General features: G+C 36.9%; 1 protein-coding gene and 1 pseudogene across 2 annotated transcripts; both read right to left on the bottom strand.

Annotated features, from left to right (window-relative positions):
- Window positions 1-11,993: 11,993 nt before the first annotated feature.
- On the bottom strand, window positions 11,994-13,219 carry LOC148921578 (uncharacterized; annotated as a pseudogene).
- Window positions 13,220-14,266: 1,047 nt separating this feature from the next.
- LOC103328293 (fatty acyl-CoA reductase 3-like) lies at window positions 14,267-17,077 on the bottom strand. 2 transcript variants are annotated; one of them, XM_008230684.2, is made up of 10 exons: window positions 16,933-17,077; window positions 16,765-16,868; window positions 16,481-16,684; window positions 16,291-16,391; window positions 15,832-16,027; window positions 15,516-15,677; window positions 15,333-15,414; window positions 14,898-15,164; window positions 14,681-14,808; window positions 14,267-14,601 (listed from the first exon to the last, which is right to left on the bottom strand). In XM_008230684.2, exons 3-10 carry the CDS (start codon window positions 16,537-16,539, stop codon window positions 14,442-14,444), a joined length of 1,155 nt encoding a protein of 384 aa, XP_008228906.2. In that variant the 5' UTR covers window positions 16,540-16,684; window positions 16,765-16,868; window positions 16,933-17,077; the 3' UTR covers window positions 14,267-14,441. The 2 variants fall into 2 exon arrangements, with proteins under 2 accessions (XP_008228906.2, XP_088900320.1); XM_089044194.1 differs by lacking the exons at window positions 16,765-16,868; window positions 16,933-17,077 and having other exon boundaries at window positions 14,373-14,601; window positions 14,719-14,808; window positions 16,481-16,541.
- Window positions 17,078-18,605: the final 1,528 nt, after the last annotated feature.

Raw genomic sequence — 18,605 nt, 5'->3', positions numbered from 1 at the left:
ACCTGTGTATTTTATAAGATCTAAACTATGGGCCAGAAAATATGCAACAATAATTTTAAAACTTATTATAAAAGAAAAATATTAAACACGAAAGGGAGGGCTTCGGAAATTTGATTAGATGGGTATTGAAGATAAAATCCCCACAAAAAATTTATGACACATTAGGACCAGTTTGATAACTATTTTAATTTTAGTTTTTAGTTTTTTTATTTTTTGTGCTAAAGTATAGAGGAAAAAGAGGGGGAACGAGAATGAGTGAAGATGGGAGGGAGGAGTAACAAAAGTGAAAACAAAAACCAAAAACTAAAATCTATTTGAAATTGTTTTCAATATCAAGTTTTTGTTTTCACTTTTGTTACTCATTCCTTCCATCCTAGCCTCACATCCTCTCTCTCTCAATCTCATCTTTACTCTCATTACGACTCTCATTTTCCTTATTTTTCTCTCTACTCTAACATAAAAATTAAAAAAAAGAAAAAAAAAAAGGGGTTTAATAGACTCCACCTTTGGCTTACCCCACAATCTCCACTAGACACCATGAGAGGTCGTTACAATGTGAAAGGTCGCATGCCTACGTCCTTTTTTTATTTTGGGTAAAAGGCCCACCTCCTTCTATTCTTAATTTATTTGCCATTTCAAGGAGGACTAAACTTTTCCTATCCTTATTTAGATCTTATCTTAATTTTCTTTGACATGTCTTACTTCTGTCTGCACGTAAAATTATAACTTCGATTTGAAAAATGGAAAAAAAGCCCAACAGTTCAAGAGTCGTTCCCACGGTCATCATATCCATTGAACCAAACTTCCTAATGTCGCCCTCGCTGTCGTGCCATTGCCGCTATGCTTCGCCAATATCAATCTACCAAACAACATGAAAACTTACAAGAAAAAGAAAGTAATGACTCACACCAACACTCCATTTCAAGTTGGTGTATATACACATATCTTGCATCTGAAGATTCTGTTGTGAATTTTAAATAACCTGAAAACAAAGATTTTTTCAAACACAACTTATACTTCACAAGTGCAGAAGGTCAATCACAATTTAGCAAGGCAAGCACGAGGTCATTCCCACGAGGATTGAGTTTAACCTAATTTATTTTACAAAAAACTTTAACTGCTCTAATTAATATATACAGGAAATTAAACATGTAGCTTATTCACATAAGCACAAAGGGGGTTTTTGAATGAGTGATTCAATTAACTAAAACAACCAAAAATTAAAAAACAAAATAAAAATAAAAAGTCAAAGCACACAAAGATGAGAAATTCAAATTGATGAAAGCACGTGATAATGAATTTACCACTAGTAATCTTATTTACGTATCTATTAATTAATTCAATTGATGCTGCCGCTTAGTTTTCCTTTTTCATGAATTACCTATGGTGTTTGTGGGAACAAAATATCTCAGGTCCTAGGTCAAATAATTAAGCCAATCAATTTGGGAATTATTTGACCTAATTGAGAATTACTCGATTTAATTGGGAGTTACCTGATTTAATTGGGGATTTATTTGATTCTTACCTTAATTAGGGATTTGATTTAAATCAAATCCCTAATTACACAAATCTCGCCAAATTAGGGAAGAATAATTCCTTTCCATATGTGGAATTATTCTTCTAGAATCCTAGTCTCCGAGACCCCTATAAATAGATGGCTACACACAAGGGTTGAGGTACGTCTAAATTCCTCTCTGAAACTCTGCAGAAATTATCTTTCACAAACCCTAGCCGCCATACTCTCTCTCTTTCTCTCTCTCTCTCTCTCTCTTACACAAGGCTCCAGCCACCACACAAGGCTCTGGCCGCCGGGTTCACACCATACATACATCTCCGTACCCTTTTTAGCTATTGTTTCTCTACGAATCAATTGAACTAACTAAGGCATCGGAGGGCCTTTAGCCAACACCCCTGAGTGTGGTCCTCTCATTCCAATTTATTTTGCAGGGAGAAAGAGACGACGAAGGGGAAGACGGAATCTTAGATTTAATATTCTGTGGGACGAAAATCGCTCTCACAGTATTTAGGGAAACTCAAATATTTCTACATGCAGCAAACTTGCATCGATGGTTTTGATGATGCAAAAGCAGAACTCAAGGATAAATTTCGCCTATGGTATTTAAGTCAAATATGAACATATAGAAACTCATTAATTAAGATCAGTGAAAAACTCTAACGAGCATGTAATCCTTAGGAGAATGATAATTACCCTAGAAGAATTACAAATCTTAATCATAAGAAGCAAGCCTCAAATTAAGTATGGTATTTACTCTAATTTTCATAAGATAAACTCAATTAAAAATCTAGATGGTGATCATGAGATTGGTACTAAGGTGAAGATGGGTAAATTAAAGGTTACTTTAAAGACTTGCCAACTACACAAACCTTAACTTAACCTGAGATCAATATGACTAGTCAACTATTAGTCATAAACTAGCAATAATCACACATACAGAAGAAACTGCCAATACTTGCGAACTTATAAGATCACTAGTGACAATTTTGGCACTTAGAAGGACCCGTCAATCTAGGCATCCCCTATGCTAGCAACAACTAAGGTGAGTAGTGTATACATCAAGATCATGTATATATATAGCAACATTCAAATGATGACTAGTCAACAGCAAGAATACAACAGCAGAAAAACATGAACAACAGACATCATTGAGAAAAACTGGGAGTCATCATCCAACCAAGCAATCTACTAACCAAAGAAGATTCTTACAGAGAAATCATAAGCAAGCTCAAGGAAACCTAGATCTATGTAGGAAATGAGCTATACCTCCTATATGCAATCTTCTTTTCCAAACTTAGCAAAGCTTGCAGCTAGTTCTTCATGGCAATGGAAGCTTCCTCCTCAGCTCGTTCATCCCATGGCACCAACTCACACAACTCAACTCCAAACAAGAACGAGAGATTTATATTCAAAATGAAATTATCAATTTCTTCAAGAAACCATACTCTTGAAGAAATCAATATAGAATCCAACTTAGATCTATATGAGAATGTGTTTGATTTAGCTAGATAAATTTCAAAGTAGTTTTCAAAATCAAATTGAAAAACTCATTTATGAAAAGATGGAGAAATCACTCCAAAGAAGAGGAGAGCAAAGGAGGAGAAACTCACAACCTCTCAAAAATCCCTTTACTGAAGTGACGGCTCCAAAAGGAATGAAGGGACCATTTACCCAAAATTCCTAAGTCTAAAACAGACAGATGGCAGCATAAGAATATAAGAGAATAAGACAAAATTTGTTAGGATTCAGCTGGAAAATGAAATGAGTTGGCAGACCTCGTGATGAACAAAAGATACTAGTCAAACATATACAAGTTGACTAGTCATAACCTAATGCATTCTAATGAATGTAATGCTAAGTTTACCTTTGGCATTCCTTGATTATGTTGAGCCATTGATGAACACAGTCAAAGGAAAATAACTAGATACAAATTTAACCTTGTCTAATAACCTTGAGCTTGAGAAATACCTTACAAAGTTGGCAAGGAAAGCTAAAAGAATACTAAGTAGAATACAACTCAACAGATCAAGCATTAAGAAAATTAATCAAGTTATTAATGACAGTGATTAAGAATCCAACATCAAACGACAATCAAAAGATATGCAAAATAAGAAAACAAGATTATCATACTAGGGTTGCATCATGCCCTAGCAAAAGAAACTTAGTTACACATAGTCATTAAATTTGCAATAAGCAAAAACATAAGGTAGAAATAATAAAACCCTAGCAAGTTGTAGGACTCTTTTGGTGCTCTCTAATTTCTCCAATCTTTCGTCCGCCTTGTAAGGAGTTGTTTCTCATGTTTATATAGAGCACCTCACTTCTGATCCTAGTTTGTTCATTAAGCATATAGGTTCAGATGTCATTGTTTTATCGCTCTATATGGATGACATTATTTTGACATGCTCAAATATAGTTCTTGTTCAAGAAACTATTGAGAATTTGGCCTCATTATTTGAACTTAAAGATATGGGATAACTTACTTTCTTGGACTCAAATTCTCCTATACATCCACTAGAACTATCTTTGTTAACCAGTATAAATATGTGAAAGAATTGTTAGCTAAAGCAGGCATGAGTAGTTGCAAGGCATGCTTAACACCTGCAAACCCCATTCTCAAATTCTGACAACAAATGGTGAACCTTTGAAAGATCAACTTTGTTTTGCAGCCTGGTAGGAGCTTTACAGTATTTGACATTCAGAACGCCTAATATTGTTTATGCAATAAACACTATGTGCCAATACATGACAAATCCTATAGAGTCTCATTTCTATGTTGTGAAAAGAATTTTACTATATATTCAAGTCAAACTTCAATATGGCATCTTATTTTCTTCTGGTCCAATGTAGTTGACAGCTTATAGCAATGTTGATTGGGTTGGAGATCCGTTTATTCGAATATCAACAATATGTTTCATTGTGTTTCTTGGTCATAATCCAGTCACTTGGCAGTCAAAGAAACAAGGACTAGTAGCTTAAAGTTCTTCAAAAGAAGAGTATAGTGCCTTAGCTAATATTGCTACTGACGTTGTATGGATTCGACAGGTTTGCTGATTTACATGAGTTCTTGCCAGAGCCTCCTTTAATGCATTGTGACAATTTGTTTGCCTTGGCTCTAAGTTCAAATTATGTTTATCATTCTAGGATCAAGCATCTTGATATTGATTTTCACTTTGAAGGGAAGTGTGGTTAGCGCAAAGATCCTATTGTGCAGTACATACATACAAATGAACAACTTGCAAATGTTTTCACAGAAGGATTACATGGTCCTCCCTTTGCAAGAAATTTGTTATGATATCAAATCACAATCATAGGAGTAGATTGCTGCAGACCTTTGACTAATCTTGTTTCCTTCTCTAGTCCAGTAGTCCCCGTAGTTTAGGCAGTAGTTATTACTTCTTTCCATATATGTTTCTATATAATTTGCTATATATCTTTGTAATGGTTATGATTGAATACACAAGCAACATACATTAGATTATCACTTTTCACATGGTATCAGAGCAATAAGCTCTGGGACCTTCACCACGATTTGATTTCTTCTTAGCCTTATGGTCGTTTTTTATTATTTTGTTTGAGAGCTCTCTGTATCTCAAAATTCTACTCTTTATCATGGATAAGTTTTGTTCCACCTTTGCCAATCACGTGGAAACAAACATTACAAGTCTGACAAGTTCTTATTTTTCTAATTTTCAAAATTCAGTTTCTTCCAATAATTTTTCACAGGTTTGGATTCTTGATAGTGATGCAACGGATCACATCACATCCCGACCTTCAATTTTTTCTCAATTGTCGTCTTCATCGACTCCTTCATTTGTTAAATTACCTACTGGTGCTAACGCTCCAATACATTCCATTGGGTCCATATCTTTTGATTCCAATATTTCTTTACACAATGTTCTTTGTGTCCCTTCTTTTAGGATTCATTGAATGTCTATTAGCAAGCTTACCAAATCTCTGAATTGTTGTGTCCCCTTTTTTCATGATTTTTGTCTTTTGCAGGATTTGGCAATGAAGAAGACAATTGGCTTGGGTAAACAACATGGTGGACTCTATTATATTCACCTTGTTCCTACTCACCCATCCTCAAATCACATCTCTACTTCATCAAATTTTTGGCATCAACATCTTGGTCACCCTTCACCTGCTTGCCTACAATTACTTACTAAAATAAATCCAACTATTTTTTCTAACTCTTCTCATCAATGTGATGCATGTCATTATGCATGGCAAACTAGATTGCCTTTTGGTAGAAGTTTAATTTCTTATATTGAACCTTTTTCTTTAATTCATTGTTATATTTGGGGACCTCATAAAGTTACTTCTCATTCTGGTGCATGCTATTTTTAACCATTGTAGATGACTATACTCGTTGCACTTGGTTATATTTGATGCACTTCAAATATGAAACTCAGCCATTATTAAAATCTTTTCAGCTTTTGTTCGTACTCAATTTAATCGAGATATAAAAGCAATACGTGTTGACAATGGTAGTGAGTTCGCTTCTATGCACCCATTTTTTTATGGAGCATGGCATCCTTTATCAAACTACATGTGTCTATACTCCTCAACAAAATGGAGTGGTTGAGCGTAAACATCGCCACATTTTAAATGTTGCTCGTGCTTTACGATTTCATTCAAATGTTCCTTTAATCTTTTGGGGTGAATGTGTCCTTATTGCTACCTATCTAATTAATCGCATGCCCACTCCTTTGTTGTCAAGAAAGTCCCCTTATGAACTACTCTATGATCGTGCACCCTCATTGGATCACTTGCGAGTCTTTGGGTGTCTTTGCTATGCCACAAATGTCCATCCTGTCCAGAAATTTGACTCATGTGCCGGTTGTTGTATCTTCACTAGCTACCCTGTAGGGCAAAAGGCATATTACCTTCATGATCTCACAACGAAACAATTTTTTTTTCTAGTTGTGACGTCATTTTTTATTAGAATGTTTTTCCTTATTCAAATTCTGAATGTAACATATGGCCAAACCCAGTTGTTTTGCCATGCATAGACACTTCTCATGAGCCATGTATGAATCCATCCTTCACACTTCGCCATCAACCTGATGTTTCACAGCATCTTGACTAATCTCATCCTTTAGTGGAGGAGTCACCTTCTGTTATTCTTGTGGATGAATCTAACAATTTTTCCACCATTCATGTGGACCATCATAACTCCACTCTTCTTGCCTTGCCATAGCCAGTTTCTTTTCCTCCAACTCTGCCCATCGCTTCTGCCTCCACAAAACTGGATTCCTCGGTGACAGCTCACCTTATCTGGAACCAACTCGTCACTCCACTCGTCCTACACGACCTCCTATTTGGCGTCGTGATTATAAAGTGTCTTATGTTATGTTGCATACCCAGGTTCCATTGTCTGACTCTATGCCAAGTTCTATGATAGGTACTCATTATTCCTCTAACAAATTTTGTTTCTTATGCACGTCTATCACCTGCATATCTTTCTTTCTTAGTTGTTATTTCAGGTCAATTAGAGCCGACTTATTATGATCAAGCTGCACATGACCCCAATTGGCAACAAGCCATGACCGCTAAGATTACTGCTTTGGAGCAAAATAACATATGGACGCTCACGTCCCTACCTCATGGTCATAAGCCCATTGGTTACAAATAGGTGTATAAAATCAAACATCATTCGGACAGCACCATTGAGCGTTACAAAGCTCGCTTAGTGTCTAAAAGCTACACTCAACAAGAAGGCCTTGACTATCATGAGACCTTCTCCCCTACCGCTAAACTTGTCACTGTTCGATGCTTGCTTGCAATTGCTGCCGCTCAGCATTGGCCTCTCCACCAACTCAACATCCAAAATGCGTTCCTCCATGGACATCTTGATGAGGAAGTATATATGCTTCCTCCACCGGGCTTTCGTCTACTGGGGAGAATCTTGTGTGTTGACTCAACAAGTCACTATATGGACTTAAACAAGCATCACGAAACTGGTTTTCCAAATTTTCCAATGCTATAAAAATGGAGGGATTTAATCAGTCCAAGGCAGACTACTCTCTATTCAGCAGGTCACATGACTCATATTGCACTACTTTATTGATTTATGTTGACAACATTATAATTACATGCAATGATCCAACATCCATTAAATCTCTCGTAGGAGTCTTTCATGAAAAATTTCATATCAAAGACCTAGGTGATCTCAAATACTTTTTGGGCATTGAAGTGTCAAGATCCAAGTGTGGAATTGTCATCTCTCAACAAAAATACACCTTGGATATTCTAAAAGATGCTGGTCTTCTCGGACCATGCCCATATGATTTTCCCATGGAGCAAAAGCTAAAGCTAACTCCAACTGATGGTGATCTGTTACATGACCTTGCTCACTATAGGAGACTTGTTGGGTAGCTCATATACCTTACTGTAACCAGGTCAGACATTGTTTACTCAATACATATACTTAGCCAATTCATACACTAGCCATGCAAGCCACATCTTAAGGCAGTACTTCGAGTTTTGCGATATCTAAAGGGTTCACTAGGCCAAGGACTTTTGTTTCCTTCAGAAAACAACCTAAAGCTGACAGCCTTTTGTGACTCTGACTGGGCAAGCTGCCCAACTACAAGAAGATCTACAATCGAGTATTGTACCTTTCTAGGCGATGCACTAATATCATGGAAAACAAAGAACTAGAATGTTGTCTCATGCTCTTCAGCCAAAGCCGAATATTGAGCCATGGCGCATGCAACTTGTGAGATAATTTGGTTGAGATACTTGTTACAAGATTTTCAAGTCAATATCCAAGAGCCCCATGTTTTGCATTGTGACAATCAAGCTGCACTACACATAGCAGCCAATCTAGTTTTTCACAAGCGTACAAAACATATCTTGGTACTGGAGAAAATTCAATCCGGGATGATTATTGCTGCATACACGCCTTCTTCCCACAAGTTGGCAAACATCTTCACAAAACCACTTGGAAGAGATTCCTTCAATATGATTATTCGCAAGTTGAGAGTTCTGAACCTTCACTCTCCAACTTGAGGGGGAGTGTTACGATATCAAATCTCAATCAAAGGAGTAGATTGCCGCAGACCTTGAACTGATCTTGTTCCCTTCTCTAGTCCAGCAATCCTTGTAGTTTAGGCAGTAGTTATTACTTCTTATAAGAAGCATAGAATGGGACTATAATTTTCGATATATCATTCCACAACTAGGTTTACAGCTTTATACAATGATTCAGTCAATAGTATCCTAAACTATCACCTATAACCAAGGCTTGATCAGAGACTAAATAAGGAAGCAAATAACTACAATATCAATTTACAATATTGACTAATTAATGGAGATATTTTCCTTAATACTCCCCCTCAAGTTGGAGTGTATGTTAATGACACCCAACTTGCTAAATAAAACTTCAAACTGCATTGAACTCAACGGCTTGGTGAATATATCAGCTTGTTGATCACTTGTCCTTATGTAAGCCGTGCGTATCATTCCTTCTTGAATCTTCTCTCGTACTAGATGACAATTAATCTCTATGTGCTTCATTCGTTCATGGAAAGTAGGATCTGAAGCGATGTGTAATGCAGCTTGATTGTCACAAAACAGCTTGGCTGGTTGTGGATGTTTCACTCCTAAATCCTTCAGAGTATTCTTCAACCATATGATTTCAGAACATGTGGTGGCCATAGAACGGTATTCAGCCTCTGCATTAGAACGAGATATAATTGTTTGTTTCTTAGTTTTCCTAGAAATAGGTGCTTGACCAAGAAAAACACAGTACGCTGTTATCGACCTTCTAATATCTCTACATCTAGCCCAATCGGCATCACAAAATGCTTGTAATTGCAATGAACTTGTGGAAGGGAGAAAAATTCCTTGTCCAGGTGCTTGTTTAATGTACTTGAGGACCTTGTGTGCAGCCTTAAGATGTGGTTGCTGAGGTTTCTCCATGAATTGACTTAGCATGTGAACAACATAAGCCAAGTCATGCCTTGTTATTGTCAAGTATATTAACCTGCCCACAAGCCGTTTATATGATGAAGGATCATTCAACACCTTTCCTTCCATTTGTGTGAGAGACAAATTTTGATCCACAGGAAACCGTGAAGGCTTAACTCCTAAAAACCCAGCATCATCCAATATTTCTAGTGCATATTTTCGTTGACATAGGGTAATTCCACGATTTGATCATGCAACTTCTATTCCCAAGAAATATTTGAGTTGCCCCAAGTCTTTCAATTTGAAATGTTGAGAGAGAACCTGCTTGGTTTCTTCAATTTCATGTAGATTATTCCCTGCTAGTATCACATCATCAACATAGACTAGTAAAGCAATGAAGTTACCATGACAACTTCGGACGAATAAAGAATAGTCGGACCATGATTGATGAAATCCAGTAGCCTTGAGAGCATTGGAAAACTTAATGAACCATTGTCTCGAAGCTTACTTTAAACCGTAAAGTGATTTATTTAACTTGCATACTCGAGTCTCCCCCTTTCGTCCAAAACCAGGGGCAAGGTCATGTAGACATCCTCTTCGAGATCATCATTTAAAAAAGTGTTGTTCACATCCAGTTGATGGAGGTGCCAACCTTGCACAGCAGCCATGCTAAGGAGCACGCAAACTGTGGTTAACTTAGCCATTGGAGCAAAAGTTTCGCGGTAATCAACACCTTCAACTTGACTATAACCTTTGGCAACGAGGCGTGTCTTGTATCGTTCAAGAGTGCCATCAGGTTTGAGCTTAATTTTGTAAACCCATTTACATCCAATGGGACATTTATGCAACAACAAAGGCACGAGTGTCCATGTATGATTGGCTTGAAGGGCAGCAATTTCATGATGCATGGCAGCGCACCAGTTTGGATCCCGGACAGCCTGCGAAAAACTAGTAGGTTCTTTGAAGAGGGTGAGATTAGCCATATAGGCTTTATGGTGGGGTGAGAGACGAGCATAAGATAAATAAGTGGAGAGAGGATGAGAAGTACTTAACGAAGACTGAACCACGTTCATAGACGATGTGGGAGCAGGCCTGGACGGGAGAGAGACCTCGACATGAAAGTCTTGCAAAAAAGTAGAGGGTTTGGTAGGTCGTGTTCTATGGCGGGGTGGGGTTGGCTAGGACTGTTGGCTGTTGATAGATTTAGGGTGTAGTGTCTGGAGAGGAAGAAGACACAGGGGATGGATGAAAAGGTGAAGGGGGAAGGTGAAAGTGGAGAGTCGATGGGGAAAGTGGAGAGGAAGGTGCGAGGGGGTCGTGTGACATAGGAGATGTGGGAGGAAAAGAGTCCAGATCAAAGTATGACAGGGAGGTGGTTGGATTGGAGGATTGGTTGTGAGCAGCGGAAGTGTCGTAGTGATAATTAAATTGGTCTAAAAAAAAAAATCACGTCCCATGAGACAAACACTTTGTTGAGTTGGAGGTCAAATAAGCTATAGCCCTTTGTACCATATGGGTAGCCAAGAAAAACACGAAGGGCACGGGGATCAAATTTGGAAGCTTTGTGTGTGTGAGTGGAAGCAAAACACAAACAACCAAAGACTCGTAAAGGTGAGTAATTGGGTGCTTTGTGGAACAATTTTTCATAAGGTATTTTCCCTTGAAGAAGAGGTGTGGGTGTGCGATTAATAAGATAGGTTGAAGCAAGGATGGCGTCCTCCCAAAAACGTTTTGGCATGTTGGCTTGAAAGAGTAGGGCTCGGGCAACATTGAGTAAATGGCGATGCTTACGTTCAGCAACGCCATTTTGTTGTGGTGTGTGAACGCAGCTAGTTTGATGGATGATACCTTGTGTGGCATAAAAACTATTAAGTTTAAATTCGGGACCATTATCGCTTCGAATCATTTTGACTTTGGTGTCGAATTGAGTTTCGACCAAATGGATAAATTGGACAAGGAGTTGTTGTGTGTCAGATTTGTGTTTCATCAAATAAATCCATGTGCTCCTACTGTAATCATCAACAATAGTAAGAAAGTATTTTGCACCAGAAACAGAAGGAACATGATACCCACAACCCCCCTCCCCCCAAGATATCAACATGTATCAATTCAAAACATGATTTAGTGGATATAGAACTCAATGAAAATGGTGCTCTTGTTTGTTTGGCTAATGGGTAGATGACACACTTATTAGAATCACAAGATTTATGTTGAAAACAAGGAAATAACATGGAAACAATTTGTGATGGATGTCCTAGGCGTTGATGCCAAAGGTGATGGTTGGGTGTTTGAATGGCATTGCATGTTCCTTTCTTTGGTGGATCGAGATAGTATAGTCCTTCCCGTTCAATTCCCGTCCCAATCATCTTCCCCGAGTGTAGGTCTTGTATGACACAAACTTTTTTTAGGAAGATATTAATATAGAAGGAATCATATGCGAGCTTGCTAATGGATATCAAATTTAATTTGAAAAATAGTACACACATATCAAGCACAAGGTTGGGAGAGAAGACAAATTGTCCAATGTGGGTGACCGTGGCAAGGGAACTAGTGGGCAGTTCTATGGTATGGTTTGTAATAGACCTTGACGACGTGAGACAATGAGGGCTGCAAACAATGTGGTCCATTGCACCGCTATCCAAGATCCAAACATTTTTTATGCCATTAGACATGAAGGAAAAAGCTTTACCTGAAAGTTCTTCATTATTCAAAGAATTACCAACTTGATTTGCAAAGGAGGATATGTTTTTGCTCAACATTGCGAGCATCTACTTGCAATCTTCTTGGAAAAAAAGGAAAGTTTGGCATCCCATCCTTTTTGTTGTGCACGGCAACTTGGTTACCCTTGGAAGTGGATGAGCGGCTTTGTTCAGCTTCAGCAGCCGCTTTGGGTTTGCAGCAATATTCTAAGGAATGACCTTTCCACCCACAAAAGGTGCACTTGAGATGAGCACGGCAGTTTTTGGTGCTGTGATTTGTCTCGTTACATTTTCCACATCGAAGACCACCATCCTCTGGTTCAGTTTCTCGGCCACCATTCTTCACAGCAAAAGCTGCTGCTTCAGAAAGGGAAGTATGCTTTCCACTTGAGATTTCTGCCTGTCTCTCATGGCAAAGAACAAGAGAGTAGGCCTTATTCATTGTGGGTAAAGGCTCAAGAAGAAGGGTATTACTACGAACAATGGAATATGAGTCATTTAAACCCATGAGAAATTTCATTGTTTTATGGGTTTCAACATAAGAAGTGATTTCCTTCTTTGTATCACAACTACATGTAGGGATAGAGCACTACACGTCACTTTCGTCCCATAGGCCTTTTAATTTGGTGAAATATGAACTCACCATCATGTTACCTTGCACACAGTCATGAATCTCATTTTCCATGTGAAACAATTGAACGATATTTACATGAGAAAACCTTTCTTGCAAATCAAGCCACATCTGCCTTGCATCCTTGCAGTTGATGACACTACCTGCAATTTCTTTTGACATGAATCCTAAGAGCCACGTCTTAACCAAGTTATTGCATCGATTCCATTGCTGCAATTCTTCATGTTCATGTTCATTTGGCTTCTTGACCGTCCCATCAACAAGCCCTAATTTGTTTTTGACCGTTAAGGCCATGGTCATGGATTGAACCCATGTACTATAATTGTCTTCCACCAATGGCTGTGGCACAAGTACTGCACCAGGCTGGTCCGAATAATGGAGATAGAGTGGATGATTAGGGCTCTCCCACTTTGAACGCGAAGTCATGCTTGAGGAGGTTGACTTCATGTCTGCACTATCAACCATGGCTATGTTTTGCTAGGTTGTTTTGGTGTTTGTGTGTTTGCTTTTTATTTTCCCAGATATCTATTGCTCTGATACCGTGATGAGAAGCATAGAATGGGATTATAATTTTTGATATATCATTCCACAACTAGGTTTACAGCTTTATACAATGATTTAGTCAATAGTATCCTAAACTATCACCTATAACCAAGGCTTGATCAGAGACTAAATAAGGAAGCAAATAAGTACAACATCAATTTACAATATTGACTAATTAATGGAGATATTTTCCTTAACAGCTATATATCTTTGTAATGGTTATGACTGAATACACAAGCAATATACATCAAATTATCACTTTTCACAAAATTGTAGCCAGGGCCGACCCTAGGCGATAAATTAAATGATGCCCCTTTATCAATATACAATAAAACTTAATAAGAAAAGGAAAAAAAAACTTTTCTCATTCATTCTTGTTGGTTTAAACATTTATCATCTATGATAATTGATTTATTTTTGTAAAGGTTATCAATGAACACAATACAACATATGTTACCAAATTATTGAAAAAAAGAACTTTTAACGACAATTCAAACAAAAAATTAAAAATAGGAAAAAGTGTTTTACCCAAGCTAATAAAAGGTATTTCAAATTAAGGGGAAAAAGGAGGAAAATATTCAATTGCACCAAACAGAAAATTCAAAAAAAAAAAAAAAAAACACAAAGAATCCCCCTAGCTCCTAAAGCTCATTAGACTAGCTTCTCTGCACACGCTTATGCGTGTCGAGAACTTTAATCAGCGTGCTACGCATACGACTTACAAAGTTTCGTAAATATTTTTTTGCAATTGTATTTATATAGATGTCCATGTCAACCGTTTCATATTTTAATCGCACGCATGTTACAAATCGCCGTTTTAAAAATTTTCCTTTACTGCCAGGATTTTTCTAGAAGTCTATCTTAACAGTATCTTTTTTTATTTTATAGCGTGTGAATTGTTAAGATGGACATGCATTATTTTGAATACATTAAGTACTTCCAAAATAAAATTAGATATCCTTGGAATGGGTACATTGCAAATATATAGAGGTACATTAAAAAGATCTTTGCCATGGTATATCCGTGGCTTTATTTGGAGCTTTTCTAGTAGTAAATATACCGTCAATGATACAAAATATATTGATGGATCATTGCATTTATTTATTTTCTATAGGACAATGCAGGCACCTCTCGATTATCGTTTCATCATAACATATTTCTGGAGACCAGGAATGTGAGTGTGCATAATGTAGTCTTCCCAATCAATGCATCTTGCATCAAAATTGAAAGCTTCCGCATCAACGAACCTCTCCCTTGTTATCCTTCGCAATTCCTCAGCATTGTTGTCATCAAAGCTGCATTTAAATCAAATTAACTTCAGTGATAAGAACACATGTTTAATTAATAACCAAACTGGAGCTAGCATATACGTACATGCCCTTGAATAGCATATAAGGTTCGTATAGCTCTACCAAGCGCATCACCAATTTGAGTTTCTGATTATAGTTAACATATAGATCTTGGAAATATCCTCCAAATGCTTTGTTCACGAACTTTAAACCCTTCAAACAAGAATTAAAGGTAATATTATGCATATAAATATAATATGTAATTACTGTATAACATTACTATTAACGGTGAAATTACAAACCTCCAAAGGTAGCATGAAGCGAATTTGCATATACATGCGAAAAGTAGCCGTAGTCTTGAAGAATCTAAGCTTGCCAACCTTGGCACGCTTTCCATCCTTCCCAATCCAGGGTTTTTCGGTGCAGTATCGGAAGACAAAACTGTGAATATTAAGGAAATTTATAGGATTTCTCAAAGAGCTTCCCACATGGTAAATGATGTTAGAAGATTTATTTGCATTAGCCACCATTGCTACAATCATTGAATGTACGACCATGTCAACAGGAATCTGCATAATTTCAAAAAATTGAATTGCTCTGTATTAGTTCTAGATAGACATTTTTGGCACACCCAACAAAGGATAGTTAAAATCATTGTGTTCAAAATTATAGTAAATACCATATGGCGGGTGTCGCGCTGTGATGTTTAGGGTGCCAAGAAGTTTAACTAAACTTACCATATCAAATACTGACATAGGGTCCACGAGTAGGCATGTCACTTTTCCTTTACAATAACCAGCAATTACGCTGTCAATGGTTCTGTAACAACCAAGATTCAACGCATATGGCATTAAATTTTACACGACCAGAATGTTGGAGTTGAGTTATATTTCCCAAAGAAATGTTTGCGAGCTTCATACCTGAAACCTTGAACCCAACCTGGAAATGGCTCTTTGTAACTGCTGGTGATCACGCTAGGACGTATAATGACAATGGGAAAATGATCTTTTGATTGGCCTAGAAATATTTCTCCCACCGCCTTTGTAAATACGTAGGTGTTTGGCCATCCATACAATTTAGCCCTATCATTTAAAGGATAAGTGAGACAAAAATGACATTTTTGTTGCTATAAAATTTCCAGATTTCTATGAACACAATTATCTTTCTTTCTTTTGATTTTATTCAAAATTTGTGGCTTAGAATTGTCTTTGTGCAGAGATCAATGCTCAGAAAAACCTTTCAATGCCAATATCCTTCATTGTGGTGGTAATAACTTGTTCTGTCGCGTCCTGTGCTTTTAGTTCATTCAGTTTCTCTTCCACTAAATTCATCTCTTGCACTTTGAAATCAAATCTAGTGATCTCCTTTTCCAGCTCATCCATGCAAGATGAGTCCTCTAGTATAAGTCCTGCCCTTTCTCCACATACATAAGCTGAAAAACATTCAACATATCAGTGAAGCAAATCAAAAGGAAATGGAGATCGGGAAAAAAAAAATTTGAAATGATAAATTATTATGAAACTCGACACTTAAAGTTTAGAATATGAAAAGGCCATGGGAAAACAACATATGCGTGTGCTCCATTCCTGACATCGAATGCGTGTAAAGATAATGTGGTAAGCCTAGCATTTTTCAATTTTACATCCTCTGAAAAGATTCTTAATTCGAACCAAGAGAAGAAAAACAAACACTAACCAGTTGACACGTGGAGCAGCATCTCTAGTTTGAGACATTTCTTTGCAAAGCTCAGTACGTGCTGAACTCCAAATGCATTGACGCTCAATGCAATATCATATCTGTAAACCAAATAGTATATACATGTAAATTCTAACTGCATTTTTATTTAGTTATTGTTTATATACTTATATGCATATATAATAATTACCTTTCATCAAAGTTGGTGGTTCCTGCAGAATTAAGTATGATTTCAATTCCATTGCACATTTCTTCTCTCAACTTGAATCTCTTTCACTCCGAGGTCATCAAAAGTTACGTCTCCTGGAACAGCCACAACTTTTTCTGCTATGAAAGAATCAAAATTTGTGCCCCATTTGTCTTTGAGAACCGTGAACAACTCCTTCCCAATTATCTGAATTTATATACACGAAAGTCATTATAGAATAAAATAAAATTACTTGGTCATTGTTATATACGTATTTATATATAAACCTGATCATGCATGCGATCTGTGGCTGACTTGGTATCCGAAGCTCTTAACAGAAGATAAAGCCTTTTCACATCTGGTTGAACCCTTAGAATTTTCTCCACAAATACTGCATGCATTTGTAAATTAAGTTACTATGAGAGAGAGAGAGAGAGAGAGAGATGAAATGGTACCCATTCCAAGGAAGCCAGTGGCTCCAGTTACTAAGATGGTCTTGTTTTGAAGATATCCTAGTATGCTCTCCAGCTCCATTGTGTAAAGCTAGAGGGAAAATGTCTAGGTTGAGTAGAGATATCAGTTCTCTTGGATTCAGAGTACTTATAGAAGGAAAGTTTACCTACTTTTATTACACAAAAAATAATAGTAATAATAATCTGTTACGAGAGGCTTCCTTTTCATTATAGATGACAGCAGATAAAAAGGAGTGGCCCCATCGGCTTCTTTTTCTCTAGAGTTTTCATTTTTAAATTGAAGTTTATTTTGTGTCTGAAAAAAAAGGTTTATTTTATTAGCAAGTCATTGTCACCTGATTTAATGACATATGTTTTTTTTGTTTTTTTGTTTTTAAATATAACTTATAGCCTTGGGTGCAGAGCCGGGAGCACATCTACTCTAGCCAATTCGACAAAACTCATACCAACTATATATGTAATTAGCTTAAAAATCATAAGAGCTTTGTAAAAGTATATGTAGAATATTTGTCACTTCATTCATGTGCGCGCGCGCACATACACACACATATATATATATATAAATTCATAAAATAAGTTTATTTAAGAGACATTCATTATTGTACTTTAGTAATCCGACCTAAGTCTTTTTTCATAAATTGTCTCTACAAATATATATTAAAATTACTTAATACCAAACGTTTGTTTAAACCACCCAGCACAAACTATCAATTGTTAATGCCTAATTTAATCAGCCAAAGATCTTTTCTTTTGAGACGCATCAAAGTGTGAGATTTTTCCTCGAAAGTGCTAGACTCCTAATTTAATCACCTGTATATGGCTCTGATGTTCAATGAAGACATGAAGAAAATGGGTTTGCTTGTGGGCATGCCGTGTGAATTGACATTGATCTTCTGTCTTTGATCATTTAAAGTTAACGCCTACATTTTATCTATCACCTGCTAACCCACCCAACTTTTTATTTATTTATTTTTGCAACCCCTCCTTGTTGTTTTCTTATGTCTTGTTACCTTTTGTTTACCTAAAAACGTGTATGGCAGAAAAGCACACCAAGAAAATCTTTAAGACTCAGAGTCACTCAAGCCCATGATATAACTTTTTGTTTCTTGACCTTATATGATATTTTCGTGTAGTTCAGGCACTTATTTAAATTTGACCCATCAACAAATGCAAAGTTTTTAATCATGGAATAATGATGTCCCCTACTTGTATCTAGGGGTGGGCATCTTAAACCGAAATGCCGAAACCGTACCCTAACCACACCGTACCGTACCGATTTCATACCGTTTCATTTGGTACCGATAGATATTCGATCGTACCGTCTCAATCGAGTATGGTATGGTAGCGGTATCAAGATTTTGATACCGGTCAATACCGTACCGTAGCGAATAGTACTCTATTGAAATATAATTTTTTTTTCATTCTCTCGCTCTCTGTCTCTCGCTTGCCTTTCAATTTCTCAAACGCTTTTGTCATTTATGTTTGGATTGTGTTTGTATTTTTGTAAGTCATAAGGCATAAGTTTAACTCTTTTGTTTGTAAGCCATAATGCATGAGTTTTAACCATTTGGATTTGATGAATATGTTGATGGATAAATATTGATTTGGTTGATTTGGATATTGAATATGTTGATTAGGATTTGGATATTGAATAT

Source organism: Prunus mume, linkage group LG1, assembly GCF_029339155.1.
Source record: "Prunus mume cultivar Tortuosa linkage group LG1, ASM2933915v1, whole genome shotgun sequence".
NCBI lineage: Eukaryota > Viridiplantae > Streptophyta > Magnoliopsida > Rosales > Rosaceae > Prunus > Prunus mume.
This window is presented reverse-complemented; position numbering and strand designations above follow the sequence as displayed.